Source organism: Phyllostomus hastatus, unplaced genomic scaffold, assembly GCF_019186645.2.
Source record: "Phyllostomus hastatus isolate PE091 unplaced genomic scaffold, TTU_PhHast_1.1 phas_contig_16, whole genome shotgun sequence".
NCBI lineage: Eukaryota > Metazoa > Chordata > Mammalia > Chiroptera > Phyllostomidae > Phyllostomus > Phyllostomus hastatus.
Window position 1 is genome coordinate 26,301,716 of NW_025333643.1, and position 20,720 is coordinate 26,322,435.

Here is a 20,720-nt window from a genome sequence, read left to right on the forward strand (position 1 = left end):
CGGAGAGGCACAGGACCCACGCCCATGGATAGGTTACCCCGTGGGGAATCAGCCTGCAATGTACCTAGGCCACTTTGAGACTTGCTTTTGCTACAACTCCCTCACCCTGAATTGAGACAACAAGTGCTTACTGTAACTTCCTGAAATCCATGCTAAAACTCTGGAGTAAGGAGTGTAACCAGTTCAACTACTTTTCCTTTTTCATTTGCAAATATCCTCATTCTGTGATGTGATTAGCAGCATCACCTCCTTTGTTTTCTGTAAAAGGTAACCACCTAAAGCAACCTGTACATAATAAATGAGGATCACCAAGTAAAGTGCCCAGAAAAGAAATAAAGGCCTGTCACAGTGAGGGCTGTGGCTTTTGCTCCCCTTGAGAGAAAAGCCATGCTCGCCCTTTTCCTCCACAGGATTCGGTAGTCCGTGTGAATGTCTTATGTCTCATCCACAATGTGGCGGACCCCACTAGCCGGGGGTCCACATCAAGTTTTATAAACCATAAAGTTTCTGACTTATCCATTTTATTTTTAGTGTATTTTTTTAAAATTCCAAATAAATTCAAGGTATAATTTCAATATACATATAGATAGTTTTAATATATTAACTACCAAGTCACATCAATGCTTTAAATATAGGAAACTCTCTTTAGAAAAATTACCTTCATTACCCAGAAAGTGAACAAGTTTTACTCCCAAAGTACCTACAGACCAAATGAGGTACATTAATCTCAGTAAGAGACCACATAATTCATTTAAAAAGAGGTTTTGTAATTCAAATCCTAGAAATCACAGATCTCTTTGGATAAACTCAAATTACTTTGGATCCACTCTGAACAGGACACTGATTACCCTACTAGAATTAGTACATCACCCTATTGATTATAGACGTAAGAAATGGTATTTATAACATGTAACTAAAAATTACAAAACAATGAGAGTTACTAACTGCTTACACCAAAAACAAAATGAGACAAAATTCAATACCTTTTCTTTTATTGCTTCTTGAGTAAAAACTGCTTTCTTCCTTTCTTGTTCAACTTTCATTTTCTCCATTTCTAATTGACTATTTAACAGTATCTAATGGAAAGAAATACGGTTAGATAATTCCTATGAGACTAAATCATTATCATAAGTTAATCTCAAAGTAAGGCGCATAAAGTACATACTCCTATTTGTTTTACTACTAAAGACCAAGTTCCAAAAGCAGTAAGCTCACTCATTTCATCTTGTCATCTCATTAGTTCACTGCCATCCCCAAGCATTCACTAATGGAAGCCCTAAGAGGTGAGCGAACACTAAGAACAATACCTTTTCTTTCCTTGTCTCTTCAAGTGTTCTTACATATTCATCTTTTAGGTTTTCTATTTCAACCTGGAACCTATTAAGTCAAAGGGAATGAAACAAAACAAAAAAGATGATAGTACAAACTATTACAAACTCAATTCTTTATTAACTCCAGTTATGTATTTAGTAGTCATTTTTATTACCAGATTGATTTTCCAACTATTTTTTTCCAGATGACTTGCATTTTACTCAGAAGCCAAACTACTACTTTTGTGCATTTTATTTATTAGTTCTTTGAGTTAAGATTTCATTTAAAAAGAGAATTTCCAAAAATAATTTCAAATACCACCATTTTATAGTAGGTTCAGATTCTGCAAAAGCTTATTAGGGGGTTCTATGAAAATGTTTGCAAAAGTTCAGATATTTTACTTTAAAAATCATTTTTACTTGACAACTTTTTTTAAAAGTAAAATTTCTACTAAAGAACTTAGGGTATCAAAATAAAGTTATGGTTTAAGGAAAAAAAAAAGAACGGGGGGTAAAAATACACTAATCATAGCCTCGACGTAATTTCAGACGGATGGATTTTATAGCTTGTGGTTTCCGAAGAACCAGGACATTTATTTAGAAAGATTGAAACATTGCTAAAACCCTTGTAATATAAAAATAATGTCAATGAATGGTTTCCAAACTATTTTGTGGTTATAGACTCCTTTAACATATTTGATTAAAATAATGAATCATTTCCCTACAAAATGCAAACATACACAAAACATGCCACACAATTTCAAGAATACATGTAAAATTCAATGAATCCAAGTACTATATCTTACTATAATATCCTATTACTAATGACTCTAACATTAAACGCTACAAGTATATATTTTACAATAGTTCTCAGTGCCAAGAAGCTAAAAGCCAACAGCATGTTTTTAAGTGCTTTAAAATGTCATAAAGCTACCAAAAATAACAATCAAGAAATATGCTCACCTATTATTTTCATCTTCCAGTTTTCTTAGCCTATTTTTCTCTGCTTCTAGCTGGGCCAGAAATCTACTGTTCTCCTGTCTTAAGAGAGAATTCTGTGACTCTGTGGAAGACACCTGAATTTTGTTGGCAAGGAGTTCTTCTGTAGCTGCACGTTCTCTTTCAACTGCTGCTGCCAACAAGGTCTGAGATTCACCTGAACAGAGAATAAAGGAAGAAAAGTCACTTATGAATATACCCAAGAGGACAAGATACCAAGTCAGTTCTCACTTTTAATGATGCAAGTAGCCACACTTAAAACTGTAACTGTTTACTGCCTAAGGCAGGAATGCCTGCAGAGACAAAGGAAACAGTCTTAATTTCTACCTGCTTTCCCCCCAAATATTTTAATTTGAAAGTGGAGTTATATATGCAAAGAGCAATGGACCTGGCTGATATGACACAGTGGATTGAATGACAGCCTGTGAACCAAAGGGTTGCCAGTTCAATTCCCATTCACGGCACATGCCTGGGGTTGTGGGCCAGGTCCCCAGCTGGGGGCATGCAAGAGTCAACCAATCAATTTCTCTCTCGAACATCGCATTTTTCTCCCTCTCTCTCTTCCTCCCTTACCCTCTTTCTAAATATAAATAAAATCCTTAAAAAAAAAAAAGAAAAAGGCAAGGGATCAACAAACAATACTGGGGCAATTAAACATACATCTGTAGGCCCACCCCACACAAAACACCACAAACTAAACTTCTCACTGTATACGAAAATTAACTGAAAATGGATCATAAAGTTGAGCATAAGACAAAACTATAAAACTTTTAATAAAATATAGAAATATTTAGGATCTAGGGATAGTTAAAGAATACTTAGATCTGACGCCAAAAGCAAGAGCCATAAAAAGAAAAATTAACATTCCCAGGCAAGAAAAAAAACCCTAAAGGAATTCACTACTACCAAACTGATATTATAACAAATGTTAAAGGAACTTCTTGAAGAAAAAATAATAAAAAGTATGAATAAGAAAAATATCGCAATAAAAATGTCTCACTGTCAAGGGAAATACATAATAAAAGCAGATCAGCTAACACTAAAGCTAGTACAAGGGTTAAAAGGCAAAAGTAGAAAGACCATGTGTAATTACAAAAGTAAATTAAATACATGCAAACACACACACACACACAAGAAAAAAATAATGACAAAAACATAAATGTGAAGGGAGTACACAAAAACAGTAGTGACTTTAGAATGTCTTTGAACGTAAGTGGCCATCAACTTAAAATAGACTGCTATAAACATAGGTTGATATAAATGAAGCACATGATAACCACAAACCAACAACCTACAAGCAATATACAAGCAATAAAGAGAAAAGAATCCAAACATAACACTACGGAGAGTCATCAACATATGAGAAGAGAAAAAGAAGAAACAGAGAACTACAAAAATAATCAGAAAACAATTAATAAAATGGCAATACTACATAGCTATCAATAATTACTTTAAATGTAAGTGGATTAAAAGCTCCAATCAAAAGACAAATGGATAGAGGATGTGGTCCATATATATAATGGAATATTACTCAGGCATGAAAAAGAATTAAATCTTACCATTTCTGACAACATGGATGGACCTAGAGGGTATTATGCTAAGTGAAATAAGTCAGAGAAAGACAAAGGCCATATGATTTCTCTTATGTGTGGTATTTAAAAAAATAAATAAATGAACAAACAAAATAGAAACAGACTTATAAGTGCAGAGAACATTTTGATGGTAACTAGACAGGAGGGAGAACTGGGGGACTAAATGAAAATGGTGAAGGAACTGAGAAGTGAAAATTGGTTGTTAAAGAATAGTCATGGGGATGTAAAGTACAGCATAGGGAACATAGTCAATAGTATTGGGTACAAGACTTATTGGGGGATCTCTTAGTAAGATATGTAAATGTCTAACCACTGTAGAACACATGAAAGTAATATATAGAGAGGATGTTAACTACAATTGAAAACTAAAAACTTTTTAAGAAAAATGGAGAAAATAGACTTTTTCAAAATTTTAAATTTTGCTCTATGTAAACAGGATGGGAAGAAAAGTACAGACTTGGAGAAAATAAAGGCAAACCACATTATCTACATCTAGTATCTAGAATATATAAAAAAGTCTCAAAACTCAACAGTGAAAATACAAACTATCTGATTAGAAAATGGGCAAAAGATCTGAATAGACATTTCACTGAAGGGAATGTACAAACAGAAAATAAACAAATAAAATGATGTTCAACATCATTATGCACAACAAAATCATAATGACATATCACTACACACCTGTGTAAATGACTAAAACAAAAAACAAGACAACACAAAATCCTAGCAAGGATGTGGAGAAACTAGATTATTTTCATACATACAGACACCTGGGAAAATAGTTTGGCATTATCTTTAAAAGCAAAATGTGCAACTACCTATATAACCCAGCAATTGCATATTTGGGCATTTATCCAGAGAAATGAAAATCTATGTCCACCCTGAGACTTGTACATGAATATTCATAGCAGCTTATCTGTACAGACAAAATCTAAAATCAGTTCATACAGCCTTCAAGTAAACAAAATGTGGTACATACATACAATGAAAAACAGTAATAAAAAATTTAATCATTGACACACACAATAATTTGGATGAATTTCAAGGGAATTATACCAAATGAAAAAGCCAACCCCAAAATGTCACATATTATATAATTTTATTCATATAGCACTTAGAAATTCTAAAACTTTCAAAATACAGGACACATTAGTGGTTGCCCAGGATTTGGGATAGGGAAGAAGGGCCATAGAGTTGGTTAAGTGTGGTCATAAAAGGGCAACATGCGGGATATTTTTGGTGTTGCAACTGTTTGATATCTTGACTATAGTGATGAATACATGAACCCACAGATGTGGTAAAATTGTGTAGAACTTAATATACACACACAGAGACACACAAACACACACAAGTACTAGTAAAACTGGGAAAATCTGAATAAGATCAGTAAATAATATCAGTGTCAATACCCTGGTTATAATATTACAGCTCTGCAAAATGTTAACATTTGGAGATACTAGGGAAAGTATTATTTCATATAAATGCATGTATATCTACCATTAACTCAATAGAACTTTCCAATTAAAAAAAAGATTAGTGGATAAGATTCTGAAATTTAGCCTAGGTAAGAATTTTCGTATTTCCCTTCAAGAACCAAAGTAGACCTAATAATAACTCTATTATAGATGTTATAGACTATTCCATATTGCACCTATGGTCCTATTAATAGCATTATATAGTATGCCTGTCCTATAGCTTTGCCTACGGTATATTCCACAATACCACATATCCCCAACAGTGTGCTGACTACACTTTAAAAACCACAACATGAGAGCTTCCAGTCTCCACTTATGCTAAACAGACATCCATTTCAGAGGCTGTCATTTTCAGATATGTCATATTATATAACAAATTGGCCTCAAAAATTGTCAGAAATAGCCTTGGCTGGTGTGGCTCAATGGGTTGAGTATGGCCTTTGAACCAAAAGATCACCGATTCAATTCCCAGTCAGGGCACATGCCTGGGTTGCAGGCCAGGTCTCAGTTGGGGGTGTGAGAGAAGCAACTGATAGATGTCTCTCTCACACATCAATATTTCTCTCCCTCTTTCTTCCTCCTTTCCCTCTCTCTAAAAATAAATAAATAAAATCTTCTTAAAAAATTGTCAGAAATAAATGACAGACCTAAAATGTATACATGTAAGTTAAATAATATGTGAAGGTTCATCTAGTTCAGTGATTTTTCTTTTTAAGCAGCTAAATCTTTTTTCAGAGAATATCCTACATAAAACTAAAAAAAGAAAAAAAAAAAAGGAGGCACTACTTTCATTAAAGCTGCCTGGCGGGAGAACAGCACCCTATTTGTGGAGCTTCCCTCTCACCATGACAGGCAGCCAGCCCTGAGACACATCTAATGAGTCTGCTGACGACTGAGAAAGCCACTAATCTAGTTCACCCTGTAGGATTTCCAGTGAGTAGTCCAGAAAAGGGAAGTGACCTGCTTCAGACTACCTGCCTGGATGATTAAAAACAAAACAAAACAAAGCCTTGCTCCCAGGTCTCCTGACACCCAATCAGGCCTGCTTTCATCACTACACCAAATTTTGTATCTGTGGAAGCAATGGTCTTGTTGTTGATGTCTCTCTAATTACATGGATTTTTCATGAATTGCTAGCTTCTGGGATATCTAGTAATACTATCAGTCTGTGCTTGAATAAACATCTTAGGAAAATAATTTCCTTTTTATTAATAGCACAGAAGGGCAAACTGGGACATTTCCATAAAGAAGCAGAATATAAAATCTTAAGATTCTATAGCATCTGAATACTCAATTTAACCTTAGACCTAGATCCACCTTAGACCTAGCTCTGCTCTTGGAATTCTGCCATTAACTAGAATCATATCTGGCGTCTACCTTCAACATTACTGAAGACAAGCTAAAAAAAGGTCAGATTTAGCACTGAACAAGGAAAAATATGAGTGCAATAGTCTGTAAAAATGAATGAAAAAATAACGTGGATATATTTTAGACAGTATCTGATCCATTGTGTTAGGGAAAACAAGTGGTTTTGAGAGTCAATTAAGATATTAGAAAATAAATATAAAACAGGAGAAGTGAAAATCTACAAGTAAGACAAAATATAACATCAGATAAGTGATTTTCAATTTCAGACCATTAACCTAATTCCATAAACACGGTGAAAGGGCTTCTGCATTGAGCTTAAGAACTAAAGCAATTACCTAGCCTATCAGTGAGACTCTTCTCTAACTTCTCCCACGATGATGTCTGGGACCCTAGTGTTGCTTGCAAATTTTCTATCTGTCGAAGCAATGGCCTTGTTGTTGATGAAACACTTTGACTGAGTTCCTGGTTTCGATTCTCTGCTTCCTGGAGTCTCTGAATCATGAAATTCTTAAGTTATTACCACCAACAGCACCAATAAAAACAGAAAGAAAAAAAACTAGCAAATAAACTTTATGGGAGATTTCTGGAAAAAATTATTTCTCTAAGATAGAATTACTTTTTAAATAAAATTATTTCCAATTGTTCAACCCTTAAGTTATAGTTAAGTTGCATAACTGAGTATCTAAATAAGTGCTTCTTTACAAAGCATTTCCAAAGATAAGGATAGCCTTCGATCACCTTAATGTAAAAATGAGTATCATTCAAGCCTCTCTGTAATTTCTTCTTCATCCAAATACTTCTAAGTATTTATAAAAACATAAAGATCAATTTAAGTTGCATTTCTCTCCCTTTTCCTAGGCATGTTCACTTACTGAAAATTAATACAGCAGTTAAAGTAAAAACTGGGCACTCATTATCTGCCCCACAGTAATCAGACTGATAATTAATAAACTAGGTATTACAAATGCAAAAACAATACTAAATGCACAATAAATCTACCATGATTAAGTTATTTTCTATAAAATAGAATTAGGATTTTTCTTCTACATTTTTAAGGTTCCAACTCTGATTTTATTGACACAAGCCACAAAAAAAATCAGCAAATGATACATATGATAGTAATCCTCTCAGTTCTATAAGCATTATCCAACTGAGTCATTTTTTATTTCTAGAAAAACACATATTGGATGTGTATTCAGGAAAACTGTGACAGCACCTGCTGGAGTTCACTGATCTCATGGCGTAAATAGTCTTCTTTTCTGGCAGCTGCTTGTTCTGCTCGTTGCAGGGCCAGCCTCAGGTCCCCCACCTATATGAGGAGAACCAAAACATTATCACAGTCTCAAGCATTGTCTATTACTTCCTGCTAACCACATATTTTGTGTTGTGTTGACTTGTAGTTGATGTATAATACCTTACACTATCCAATGAGTTTTTACATAAGATTATCATACATCCATTCATCAAGTAATTCCAAAACTGTATATATGTTCAATACGTACTGTTAGGCACACACACAAAAAAAAGAGTATAAATATGTACAAGGCCCAACCACTGCCCAACCTCACAAGATAGGAGGAGAGACGATGCATCCATAAATGTCTACAGTGCAAGCAGAATGTGATGGCTGTATTATCTCTGAAAACTAGACCTGAGAATTCACTCTATGGAAGCAGTCTCTATAAACACAAAGATGTTCCCTACATGGTAGCTAATTAACAATAACACACAAAACATGAAATAGTCTAAATATCCATCAGTAGCAGTTTAGTTTTGCAAACCTTAATACAACATGAATATATCCATAAAAAACATATATGATTTAATCTTAAAAAACTCTAAAATATATAATATATAATATCAAATATAAGGGGTGGGGAGAAAATACAGACAACCATAATTGAACAACAATAAAATAATTAAAAAAAATATATGTAAATATGTACATGGAAATAAGAACAAGAAGGTAATACCCAAAATTGACAGTACTCATAAGGTGATCATTTTATGAATGATAATGCCCTACACTATTACTTCCCATCTCCCCAATTTTTCTTTGTTATTCTCCTAGTGTATTTTTAATTTACAACATTAATAATTTTTCTATCCCAGTGATACAGTTGCAGAAATACAAGAGGTATATGGACCATGGCATAATTTTTAATATCAAGGTATTGATTAGTATTATAAACAACCTAAATATCCATCAATAAAAATTGGCTGAATACAATGAAGTATTTATTATATCTGTAAAAAGAAAACTTTTAAAAAGCAATATGTTTTATTATGAGTATCTAAATAAGTGCTTCTTTACAAAATATTTTCTTACATAAAGATAGCCTCTGATCAAGTCAGGGAGAGATTATCAAGATACTTTATTGCTGGGGACCACTCTGTGTGGTTTCGGAGACAGCAGCCCCTTGAGAGCAAGCCTTGAAAGAGGACAGTAAATCTCACTGGAAAACCAGGAAACATAGGTGGCAGCCATGACTTGAGGCCAACACAGAGGGTTCCCATGGGAAAATCAGGCCTGATAAATAAATACATTGTGTCCTTTGAAGTTTTCTTTGCTTGGAATAGCCCTGTTGATATAAACCGGATATTTAAGTTCAAGGTATAAGGAGTAAACTCCTTATCTCATGAAACACATCTTAAAGACCATCTGGTGTCAGCATGACTAACAGACACAGACCCTGAGGCAGATCTCTGTGTTCCTTCAATTGTTATCCTTCAATTGTTGCCTGTTTTTCTATGACTATAGCCTTCTGACATTGACTGATGAGCTATGCATGTATGCTGTATACACCTACACATACCATTCCCAATAAAAGCCACTTGGGAGGAGGTTCAGGTCATTCTCTTCTAGAGGGAATTGCCATCCCCTTTCCCACCAGAACAATAAGATTGTATCCAGGAAAACTATTCTCATCCATGGCAGCCAGGAGAGATCCATGGAACCAAGTTCTACCACACTTCATTTTGTAAATAAAGAAAATTACATAAGTAGGAAAACAGTATAAGTAGTAAACTATATTTTATGCAAGAAGGATGAGAGAAATACAAATAAATATGTGTGAGTATGGGTATGAAATGTATAGAAAAATGTATATTTCCTTGCATTTACAAATAGAAACATTGAAAAAATAAGCCAAGCACCAATAAAATGGTCATTTATAGGCAAATAACAGGAATGGGGAGGGGCTAAATTAAAAACAAATATCTCAATATTCTTGTTATATAGGTCTCACTTTGGAATCATGTAAATGCTCTAGATATTCATGTAAAATTAAATCAAAAGTGAATTGGGTCAATGAGGAAAGAATAGTCTTTTTAACAAATGGTGCTGGGAAACTGTATAGCCACATGCAAAAGAACTAAATGTGAAAGTTAAAACTATAAAACTTTTAAAAGGAAACAAGTCAAAATCTTCATAACCTTAAATTAAGCAACAGTTTCTTAAATGTGACACCCAAAGCACAAGCGACAAAACAAAAAAAAGGTAGGTTGAATTTCATCAAAATTAAAACACTTTGTGCATCAAAAGGACACTATCAAGAAAGTGAAAGACAACCTATAGAATGGAAGAAAATATCTGCAAATCCTACATTTGATAAGGGAGTAGTATGTAGAATAAATAAAGAACAATAAAAGGACAACTCAATTTAAAAGTAATCAACGGGTTTAAATATTTGAATAAATTTCTCCAAAAAGGATATATAATGTCCAATAATCACATAAAAAGATGCTCAATGTCATTGGTCACTGAGGAAATGTAAATAAACACCACAATCAGATACTACTTCACACCCACTAAAAGGGCTACACTGAAAAAAAAATCGAAAATAACAAATACTAGAAAAGCTGTAGAGAAATTAAAACTCTAATATATTGTTGGTGGGAATGTAAAATAATGAAGCTGCTGCAGAACACTTTGGCAGTTCATCAAAAAAGTCACAGAGTTATCATATGACCTGAGGGTACATATCTAAGAGAATTTAAAATACAGATGCACACAAAAACTGTAAATGAAGGTTTAAAACGGCATTTTTCAAATTAACAAAAAGTGTAAAAAACACAAATATCCATTAACTGATGATTCTATAAGACAAAGTGACAAATTCTGAAATTCTTCCTTCATCTCAGGTCCATGGAGTTACACAGACTCTCCTTAAATTATATGCAATGTTTAGTATTTATCTGCATTTGTGCATTTCTCAGTTACAGGGCCCTTAGCTTTCATAACATTTATCCTCAAATAAGTCTGAAATTCACAAAAAAATTAAGCAATACTGGCATAATGTGAGCATAATTTAACAATAGTTTTAAAAAACACACAATTAAGTTTGGCCAACAAGATTATAAAGGAAATATAACACATGTACCAATAAATAAGGTTTGACTAAAACGAACTAACTAATGGATTCTTTAATCTGCACACGCACAAAGATTTAAAAGACAAATTTAATTCATATTCATTGCTTACTTGAATGGCTAATGCTTCTTGCTGCTGACGGGCTTCTTCTTGGACCTTCTCTAATGCTGCAGAAAGTTCTTCTTTAGCTTTGATTTCGTGACTCAAAGCAGCTTCCTGTGCCTCACTATCCTTTGCAGCATTGGCTTTGTGGAGATCAGTAAGTTCTCTTAAGAAATCAGATAGATAAGTTTTATTTAAAAAATATATATAGCTCTGACTAGTGTGACTCAGTAAGTTGAACGTCATCCTGCAAACTGAAAGGTTGCTGGTTCAATTCCCAACCAGGGAAGGTGCTTGGGTTGCAGGCTAGGTCTCCAGTTGAGGGCATGCAATATGCAACTGATTAATGTTTCTCTTGCACATCGATGTTTCTCTTCCTATTTTTCTCCCTCTCTTTCCCTCTCTCTAAAATAAATAAAATATTTAAAATAATATACAGTTAATTACATGGCCAAGGTTACAAAGTTTCCATGTAGATTTCTATGAAATTTACAGAATGAGGGGGCATTCATGCATAATAAACAGTGACTGAAGTACTCTCTGGCTGTTGAACTTGCTTTGAACAATTACAAATTCATTTATAGTTAAGTTTTATGTGTTGTAAGTGATCAAATAATAGAAAAAAAAGGATTTCTTCAACTTCCTGCACTTAAATGATTTTAAATGAGTTGCATCTTTATTCATTTTCTTACTTGTATGCACTGTCAAGAGCAGCTTGAATACTTCGGTTCTTTTCTTCAAGTTCATCCATGTCCACCTGAAGTCGGCCAAGATCCTTCTCTTGGTGTTCCACCACAGAATTTAGCTTTTTAATATTTTCTCTATGTTGTTTCTCAACTTCTTCTTTGCCATCAAGGATCTGTATTATAGAAACAGGCAAAAATATTCTTCAATAAATAACACCATGGTAAATAATTGTATTCAGGAATCTCGAGTGTATAATAACAAAGAACAATCTTAACATTCATTTATTAAATTGTGAAAAAAGTCCTTCCCATGTGATATACCCCAATAAATCATTCCAGATGTTTTATAAACCATAGCCAACTGTTCATACAGTAATAACAATTTATATGTAAACAATGGTTAACATTCACCTGTTTTAAATGTTGCAACTCTTCCTCTAGCTCTTTAACTTTTTTCTTCAGCTTTGCAATAATATTTTCATTTTCTTTGTCTTTAGCTCTTAATTTCTTAATGATGTTAGAACTATGCAGCTGCTGTTTTGAAAGTTTTTCTCCTGGCAATGGCAAAAAGTATAAATTCAAATAATGATGATTTCCTTAGAATCTAAATAGAATATTTACCTAACCAGTGTAATAAAATGATGGAATATTTTTTAAAAATCACAATGTTGTAACCACCAATGTTAAACTGATTTGGACAAGAATAATCAATGAACACTAAAATTACTAGGTGGAAGGGTGGTGGGGAACAAGATATTTACAGTCTTAAAGAAGCACTCCCACATATTACATATGAGTTAAAAAGGGAAAGATGTACTTTTACAACAAAAAAAATTCTGGCAGTAATCACCTTAACCATTCAGTTTTGGCATCAACGGTTGTGGTACAGCTTGACATTATGTGTCTACTGACTTGAAGCGGTAGGTGCACAATATCACAATATTTCTTATTAGAAATTTGATCTGAATCTAATCATGAATAAAGCAACCAATTCCTGAATATAAAGTATTCTGTGGGACAACTGGCCTGGACTCTACAGTCTTCAACATCATGAAGAAGACAGAGCTATCCTAGAATGTTGAAAGATTAAAAAACAAGTGAACTACATACAATCCTACCAAAACTCCACAGGCAATTTTCACAAAAATAAAATTTAAAAAATCTTTAAATTCAGATTTTAACTGCAAAAGATCTCAAACACCAAAAGCACTCTCGAACAAGTACAAAGCCAGAGAGATGACATTTCCTAATTGCAAAACATATTACAAAACTACCATAATAAAAACAGTATGGCACTGTCATAAAAACAGGCATATGAATGGAACAGAAAAGAGAGCTTAAAAATAAATCCACACATCTACAATCAACTGCTTTTCAACAAGGATGCCAAGAACACTCAATGGGGAAAGGATAGTCTCACTAAATGGTATTGGGAAACTGAATTTCCATGTGCAGAAGAATGAAATTGGACCTTATCACACACCAAATATAAAAATTAACAGAAAACAGATTAAAGACTTAAATGTTAAGACCTGAAACTCTAAAACTACTAGAAGAAAAGACGAGAAAAAAGCTTTTTGACATTGGTCTTGGCAATGATTTTTTGGATATACCAAAAGCATTGATTACAAAAGTAGTAATAGGCAAGTGTGATTACATCAAATTAAAAAATACTGCACAGCAAAGAAAACAATCAGCAGAGTGAAGAGACAATCTACATATGGAAATAGCTGCCCTTTTGTGTCTAGCTTATTTCACTTAGTATAATGTTTTCAAGATTCAACCATGTTGTAGATTGTATCAAAATGTCCTTCTTTTTTTGGCTCAGTAATATTCTAATGTATGCATATACCACTTTTGGTTTATTCACTCATCTGTTAAGGAACATTAGGGTTTGTTTCCATCTGTTGGCTACCGTGACTAATGCCTCAGTGAACATTCATTTACAAATATCTGTCTGACTAGGGACAATTCCTTTGGATATATACTTAGGAGTAGGATTGCTGAGTCATATGATAATTGTATTTTCAGCTTTTTAGGAACCTCCAAACGTTTCCATAGTAGCTGTACCATTTTATATTCATACTAGCAATGTTATGAAGGTTCCAATTTTCAATGTTCTCACCAATATTTGTTATTTACTGTTTTTGTATTCTTTTTTAACCGAATTTATTGGGGTAACATTGGTTAATAAAATCATATAGGTTTAGCCCTGGCTGGCGTAGCTCAGTGGATTGAGCGTGGGCTGCGAACCAAAGCATCGCAGGTTCGATTCCCAGTCAGGGCACATGCCTGGGTTGCAGGCCATGGCCCCCAGCAACTGCACATTGATGTTTCTCTCTCTCTCTCTCTCTCTCTCTCTCTGTCTTTCTCCCTCACTTCCCTCTTTAAAAATAAATAAAATCTTTTAAAAAAAACATATAGGTTTCAGGTTTATAATTCTATAATACATTGTCTGTATACTGAATTGTGGGTTTACTACCCCAAGTCAAGTCTCGTTTATAAAAACTAAAAGCTTATTGATGATGCAATTACAGTTGCCCTTATTTTCCCCCTTTGCTCTGCTATTCCCTCAAGCAATCCGACCACTGTTGTTCATGTCCATGAGTCATGCATATAAGTTCTTTGGCTATTGCATTTCCTATACACTGTACTACATCCCCATGGCTATTCTGTAACTACCTACTTATATTTCTTAATCCTCTCACCTCTTCACCCATTCTCTCCTTCCCCCATCCCATTCGGCAACCATCTGAATAAAGAACTATTTTTCTCTTGCCACTTTTAAGATTCTCTCTTTATCTTTAACCTTTGGCATTTAATTATGATGTGTCCTGGAGTGGGCCTCTTTGCATCCATAACTGGGACTCTGTGCTTCCTGCACTTCCATGTCTATTTCCGTCACCAAATTAGGGAAGTTTTCTTTCACTATTTCTTCAGATAGATTTCCAATTGCTTGCTCTTTCTCTTCTCCTTCCAGCAACCCTCTGATGCACCTGTTGGACCTCTTCAAGTTTTCCCAGAGACTGCTGATACTACCCTCATTTTTGGGGGATTCTTCTTTCTTGGTATTGTTCTGATTGGTTGTTTTTTGCTTCCTTATGTTCCACATCATTGATCTGATTCTCGGTTTTATGCACTCTACTGCTGTTTGCCTGTAAATTGTTCTTTATTTCAATTAGTGTAGCCTTCATTTCTGATTAGGTCTTTTTTTATGCCACTAAGGTTCTCAATAGGTTCTTTGAGCATCCTTACAACCAGTGTTTTGAACTTTGCATCAGGTAAGATTGCTTATCTTCATTTTGTTTCGTTCTTTTTCTGGAGTTTTATTCTGTTCTTTCATTTGGACCATGTTTCTTTTCCTCATTTTGGCAGCCTCCCTGTGCTTGTTTCTATGTATTAGGTAGAGCTGCTATGACTCCGTGTCTTGGTAGTATGGCCTAATATAGTAGGTGTTCTGCAGGGTCCAGTAGCACAGCCTCCCCTTTCACCCAAGCTGGGTACTCAAGGTGTGGTCTTGTGTGGGCTAAGTACACTCTCCTCCTGTAGTTGAGCCTTGGTTGCTGTTGGCAGATCAATGGGAGAGATTTACCCAGGTCAGTCAGCTGGGAGGACTGGCTATGACCACTGACCTCCAACCTCCACTATCCATGGAGGATCAGCTGTGCAGGGCAGGATGGTGGTGTTCCAACATGGACTGTAGCTGTCCACTGGTACACTGGCCCTGGGGTTTCCTGGGTGGTACAGGCCAAGGTCAGACCCCAACTTTGTTATGCCCAGGGCACCCTGCCTGAGCTATAAAGCAATTTGATATGGCTGCTACCTGAGCTGGGCTTAGAGATACCCAGGCAAAGCCACACTGTGAATCTAATGTGGCTGCTGCTAGGGAGCACTGAAGCCAGATCTTGCTTATTTAATAGGATTTAGGAGCCAAGACCAGCAACTGATATGGAAAAGCAGCCTGGGTGGGCCCATAAGCTGAGGGGTACAGAGCCTCTGGGGATCTCCAAGTTGGAACAAAGTGTTAGCCAGGTTGATAGAGTCTCAGGTTTGCACTAGCTTATGGGCTCTGTTGGGGGGAGGTTTCAGCAAAAGGACAATGGCTTCTGCTCGCCTTGATATCAGCCAGATACTTCAGTTTCTCCCTATATACCACTGGTGCCTTTCAAGCTGCTACCCCAGTGCTGGAGCTCAAAGGGAGTCTGCGTAAGTGAGTCCATGTGTGGGTTCTTTAACACATTGCGTACCACATAGAAATCTCTAAGACATATGCCAGGGACCGCACATTTTTGTGCAAATTACATGTTATTTAAATCATCATAACCACAGATCATAATGCATTTTAGGTGTTGTTTTTCAATAATTATAACATTTTTATTTACAAAAGCAATTAAACAACTAATTAAACAATTAAAGTTCCTAGTACTTTTTTAACATATGGTACTGCATAAAGCATTTTCCTCTATGAAGAGGGACCAAACAAAATTTACATAAGTATCTAGATTCGCTCCTCTTTCCATGGGCGGCACAAACTCCGCAGCCTCTCCTAGAAAATTTTTTCTTTCCACTCACTGGAATACACGTAGGTTCATGCTGCTTCATATCACCTGACAACCTTTTGGGTGGATCTTTATGAGGTGCTCTCCTTGCACCCCCAGGAGAAGGGCTGGACAGATTTGTCTCTGGTTCCGGACAGCCTTCATTATTGTCATCCATTATCCAGTCCCTTGCCACTGATAGCAAAAACAGTTCTTCATTTCCTCTTGGCCCTTGTTGATAGTTTCTGTTTCCTTTTTCATGTTGATATCATTTGCAGTGAGCTCACTGTAGCTTCCCTGTAGTTTCTGGTAGCTCATTGTGAGCTCATTGAGCTTCCTGACATTCATTGATTTGAACTCAGTATCTGATAGTTGAGTTGCCTCTATTTCATTTAGCATTCTTTCTGAAGCTTCCTCCTTTCCTTTCATTTGGGAATTGTTTGTCTTCCCATTGTTTGTGAGACTCTTCTAATAGCAGAAACTGTTTATACTTCATTTTTGCTTGTGAGTTGAGGCGGGCAAAACACAAGAAAACTCATGAGCGGTACACAATGTGTTAAGAACTGCTTGGCGCTCCAGCAGTTTCTTCTACCAACTGAATCCCCACTGATTTTTGCAGCCATACATTCTGGGGACTTATCTTCCTGGCACTGGAATCCTGGGCTGGAGGATCTGGAGTGGGACAGGGACTCCTCGCTCCCAAGATATCCCTCTCAAATTTTTACCCACATGGGTTTTACACCAGCCCATAAGGTGTCTGCATCCCTCTGAGCTATCTATCCAGACTGCATCCCTAACAATCTGGATAGTTTCTTTAATTCCATAGTTGTCAGACATCCACTCAGCTCCATTTCTGACATTCCTAAGCAATGGCTCCTCTATATTTTTAATGGCTGTTCTATATTTTAATTGTAATTTTCATTTGGTTGTGTGAAGAGGAAAGCCATATTGCCTACACTGCCATCATGACCTGCAGTCTTAAGCCTCTTTCCATTACCATTTATCCCCACTTTAGCCAATTTTACCTGCCTCTCCCTCTGGTAATCACCATACTATTGACTTGGTTCCAGTGTCTATGACTTGGTTTTCCTTTTTTTTTTCTTAATCTGTGAACCTCCTTCAACCAGGTCCCCAACCATCCTACCGTCTGAGAGATGTCAGTATGTTCTCTAAATCTATGAATCTGTTCCTATATTGTGAGTTTATTTTGTTCATTAGATTCCACATATAAGTGAAATCAGTATTTGAATATCTAGAATAGCAAATTAATACAAACAGCAAGTAGATTACAGGTTATTCATGACTAGGAGTAAGGAAAAATGGCAATTGCTTAATTTTTAGTTTTTGTTTGGGGGGATGAAAAAAGCTTTAGAGACAGTGGTAATGCCTGCACAACATTGTGAATGTAATTGTACACTTAAAATTGAAAATGGCAGATTTTGTTATATTTCATCACAACTAAAACTAATACGTGAAAAATTTGAATTATGTACTTTTTATAACTTTTTAAAATTTTAATTGTTGTTCAAGTACAGTTTTCTTTTACTCCCATCCCAGCCCAAACCCCAGTGCTCCCCACACCACTCCCATTTCCAACGCCCCTAGTTTTTGTCTATGTGCCCTTTATACTTGTATCTGTAAACCCTTCCCCTTTACTCATGAAATTCCCTCACCTCTCCAATCTGGTCATTGTGAGCCTCTTCTCTATTTCAGTGTCTTTGGTTATATTTCACATGTTTGTTTCTTTTGTTCTTTAGGTTCCAGTTAAAGGTGTGATCATATGGTGTATGTCTTTCACTGACTGCCTTTTCACTTAGCATAATGCTTTCCAGTTGTATCCATGCTGTTGCAAAGGGTAGGACCTCCTTTTTTCTCTCTGCTGCATAGTATTCCATTGTGTATATATACCATGGTTTTTTGATCCATTCATTTACTGATGGGCACCTACGCTACTTCCAACACTTGCCTATTGTAAATAATTGTGCCGCTATGAACATTGGGGTGCAGAGGTTCTTTTGAATTCATGTTTCAGCGTTCTTAGGATATAATCCTAGCAGTAGAATTGCTGGGTCAAAAGGTAGATCCAGTTTTAGTTTTCTTAGAAAATTCCATACTGTTTTCCACAGTGGTTGTAGCAGTCGGCAGTCCCACCAACAGTGCACTAGGGTCCCCTCTTCTCCACAACCTCTCCAACACTTATTGTTTTTTGCTTTATTTATGATGGCCATTCACAATGGTGAAAAGTGGTATCTCATTGTAGTTTTAATTTGCATCTCTCTGATAGCTAGCGATACTGAGCATTTTTTCATGTGTCTCTGAATCCTCTGTATGTCCTCCTAGGAAAAGTGTCTGCCCAAGTCCTTTGCTCATTTTTTTATTGGGTTCCTTGTCTTCTTAGAGTAGAATCATGTAAGTTCTTCATATATTTTAAAGATTAAACCCTTGTCTGAGGTGTCATTGGAAATGTTTTCCCATTCACTTGGTTCTTTTTGTTGTGATACTGTTTTCTTTAGCTGTGCAGAAGCTTTTTATTTTGAGGAGGTCCATTTGTTTATTCTTTCCTTTATGTCCCTTGCTCTAGGGGACATAACAGTAAAAATGTTGCTGTGTGAAACATCTGAGATTTTCCTGCCTATGCTCTCCTCTGGGACTTTAATGGGGTCACTACTTATATTTTAATCTTTCATCCACCTTGAATTTATTTTTGTATATGGTGTAAGTTGGTGCTTGAGTTTCATTATTTTTGCACGTAGCTGTCCAATTCTCCCAACACCATTTCTTGAAGAGTATATTTTTACTCCATTTTATGTTGCTGCCCACTTTGTTGAATATTAATTGAATGTAGAGACTTGGGTTTATTTCTAGGCTCTCTATTATGTTCCATTGGTCTATATGCTTGTTTTCATGCCAGTACCAGGCTGTTTTAATTACAGTGGTCTTGTAATACACTTTGGTACCAGGTATTGTGATCCCTCCTACTTTGCTCTTCTTTCTCAAAATTGCAGCAGCTATTCAGGGTTGTTTATGGTTCCATATAAATTTTTGAAGTGTTTCTTCTATGTCTCTGAAATATGCCATTGGTACTTTAATAGATATTGCATTGAATGTGTAAATTGCTTTGGGTAGTATGGACATTTTGATTATGTTAATTTTTCCATCCATGAACACAGTGTATGTTTCCATTTGTTTGTGTCCTCCTTCATTTCTTACTTCAGTGTTGTATAGTTTTCTACATACAGATCTTTTAGCTCCTTGGCTAGGTTTATTCCTAAGTATTTTATATTTTCTTTTTGCTATGTCAAGTGGGATTTTTTCTTGATTTCTGCTTCTGCTGTTTCATTGTTGGTATACAGAAATGCCCTTGATTTCTGGATATTCAGTTTGTATCCTGCTGTTTTGCCAAATTCATCTATTATGTCCAGTAGTTTTCTGGCGGAGTCTATAGAATTTTTTATGTACACTATCAGGTCATCTGCAAAGAATGACAGTTTTGTTGCCTCCTTTCCAATTCGAGTGCCTTTTATTTCCTTTTCTTGTCTGATCACTGTGGCTAAAACTTCCAATACTGTATTGACTAGAAGTGGTGAAAGTTGACAATTTTATCTTGTTCCTGTTCTTAGTGGAAAACATTTTGGTTTTTAGTTTTTGCCCATTGAATATAATGTTGGCTGTAGGTCTCTCATATATGGCCTTTGTTATCTTGATTGCTCCCTCTATTCCTACCTTGCTGAGCATTTTTATCATAAATGGGTGCTGTACCTTATTAAATGTTCTTTCTTCATCTATTGACATGATCATGTGATTTTTCTCTTTGCTTTTTTTATGGGATGTATTACATTTACAGATTTGCAAATATTGAATGATCCTTGTATCCCTGGGATGAATCCTACTTGGTCATAGTGTATGATCATTTTAATGTATTGCTGGATGTGGTATGCCAATATTTTGTTGAGGATGTTAGCCCCTATGTTCATCAGCGATATTGGCCTGAGGTTTTCTTTCTTTGTTGTGTCTTTATCTGGTTTTGGGATTAGGATGATGCTGGCTTCATAAGAAGAGTTTGGGAATCTTCCATCATTTTCGATTTTTTGGAATAGTCTGTGAAGGATAGGGGTTAGCTCTTCCTTAAATGCTTTGTAGAATTCTCCTTTGAAACCATCCAGCCCAGGGCTTTTGGATGTTGGGAGTTTTTTTATTATTGCTTCCATTTCATCTGCTGTTATTGGTCTGTTCAGGATTTCTGCTTCTTCATTGAGTTTTGGAAGATTATATTTTTCT

The 20,720-nt window shown here is 35.5% G+C and overlaps 1 protein-coding gene across 1 annotated transcript in view; it reads right to left on the minus strand.

Moving 5' to 3' along the window:
• Positions 1 to 20,720, minus strand: part of TMF1 (TATA element modulatory factor 1) — a 42,480-nt gene that overhangs the window by 3,761 nt on the left and 17,999 nt on the right. Inside the window, exons 6-13 of the mRNA XM_045832406.1 lie at positions 12,316 to 12,458; positions 11,911 to 12,077; positions 11,228 to 11,384; positions 7,961 to 8,053; positions 7,080 to 7,236; positions 2,274 to 2,466; positions 1,308 to 1,377; positions 984 to 1,076 (exon numbers count right to left, since the gene is read on the minus strand). Coding sequence (XP_045688362.1) covers positions 984 to 1,076; positions 1,308 to 1,377; positions 2,274 to 2,466; positions 7,080 to 7,236; positions 7,961 to 8,053; positions 11,228 to 11,384; positions 11,911 to 12,077; positions 12,316 to 12,458 — 1,073 coding nt within the window. The remainder of the gene's footprint in view (positions 1 to 983; positions 1,077 to 1,307; positions 1,378 to 2,273; positions 2,467 to 7,079; positions 7,237 to 7,960; positions 8,054 to 11,227; positions 11,385 to 11,910; positions 12,078 to 12,315; positions 12,459 to 20,720) is intronic.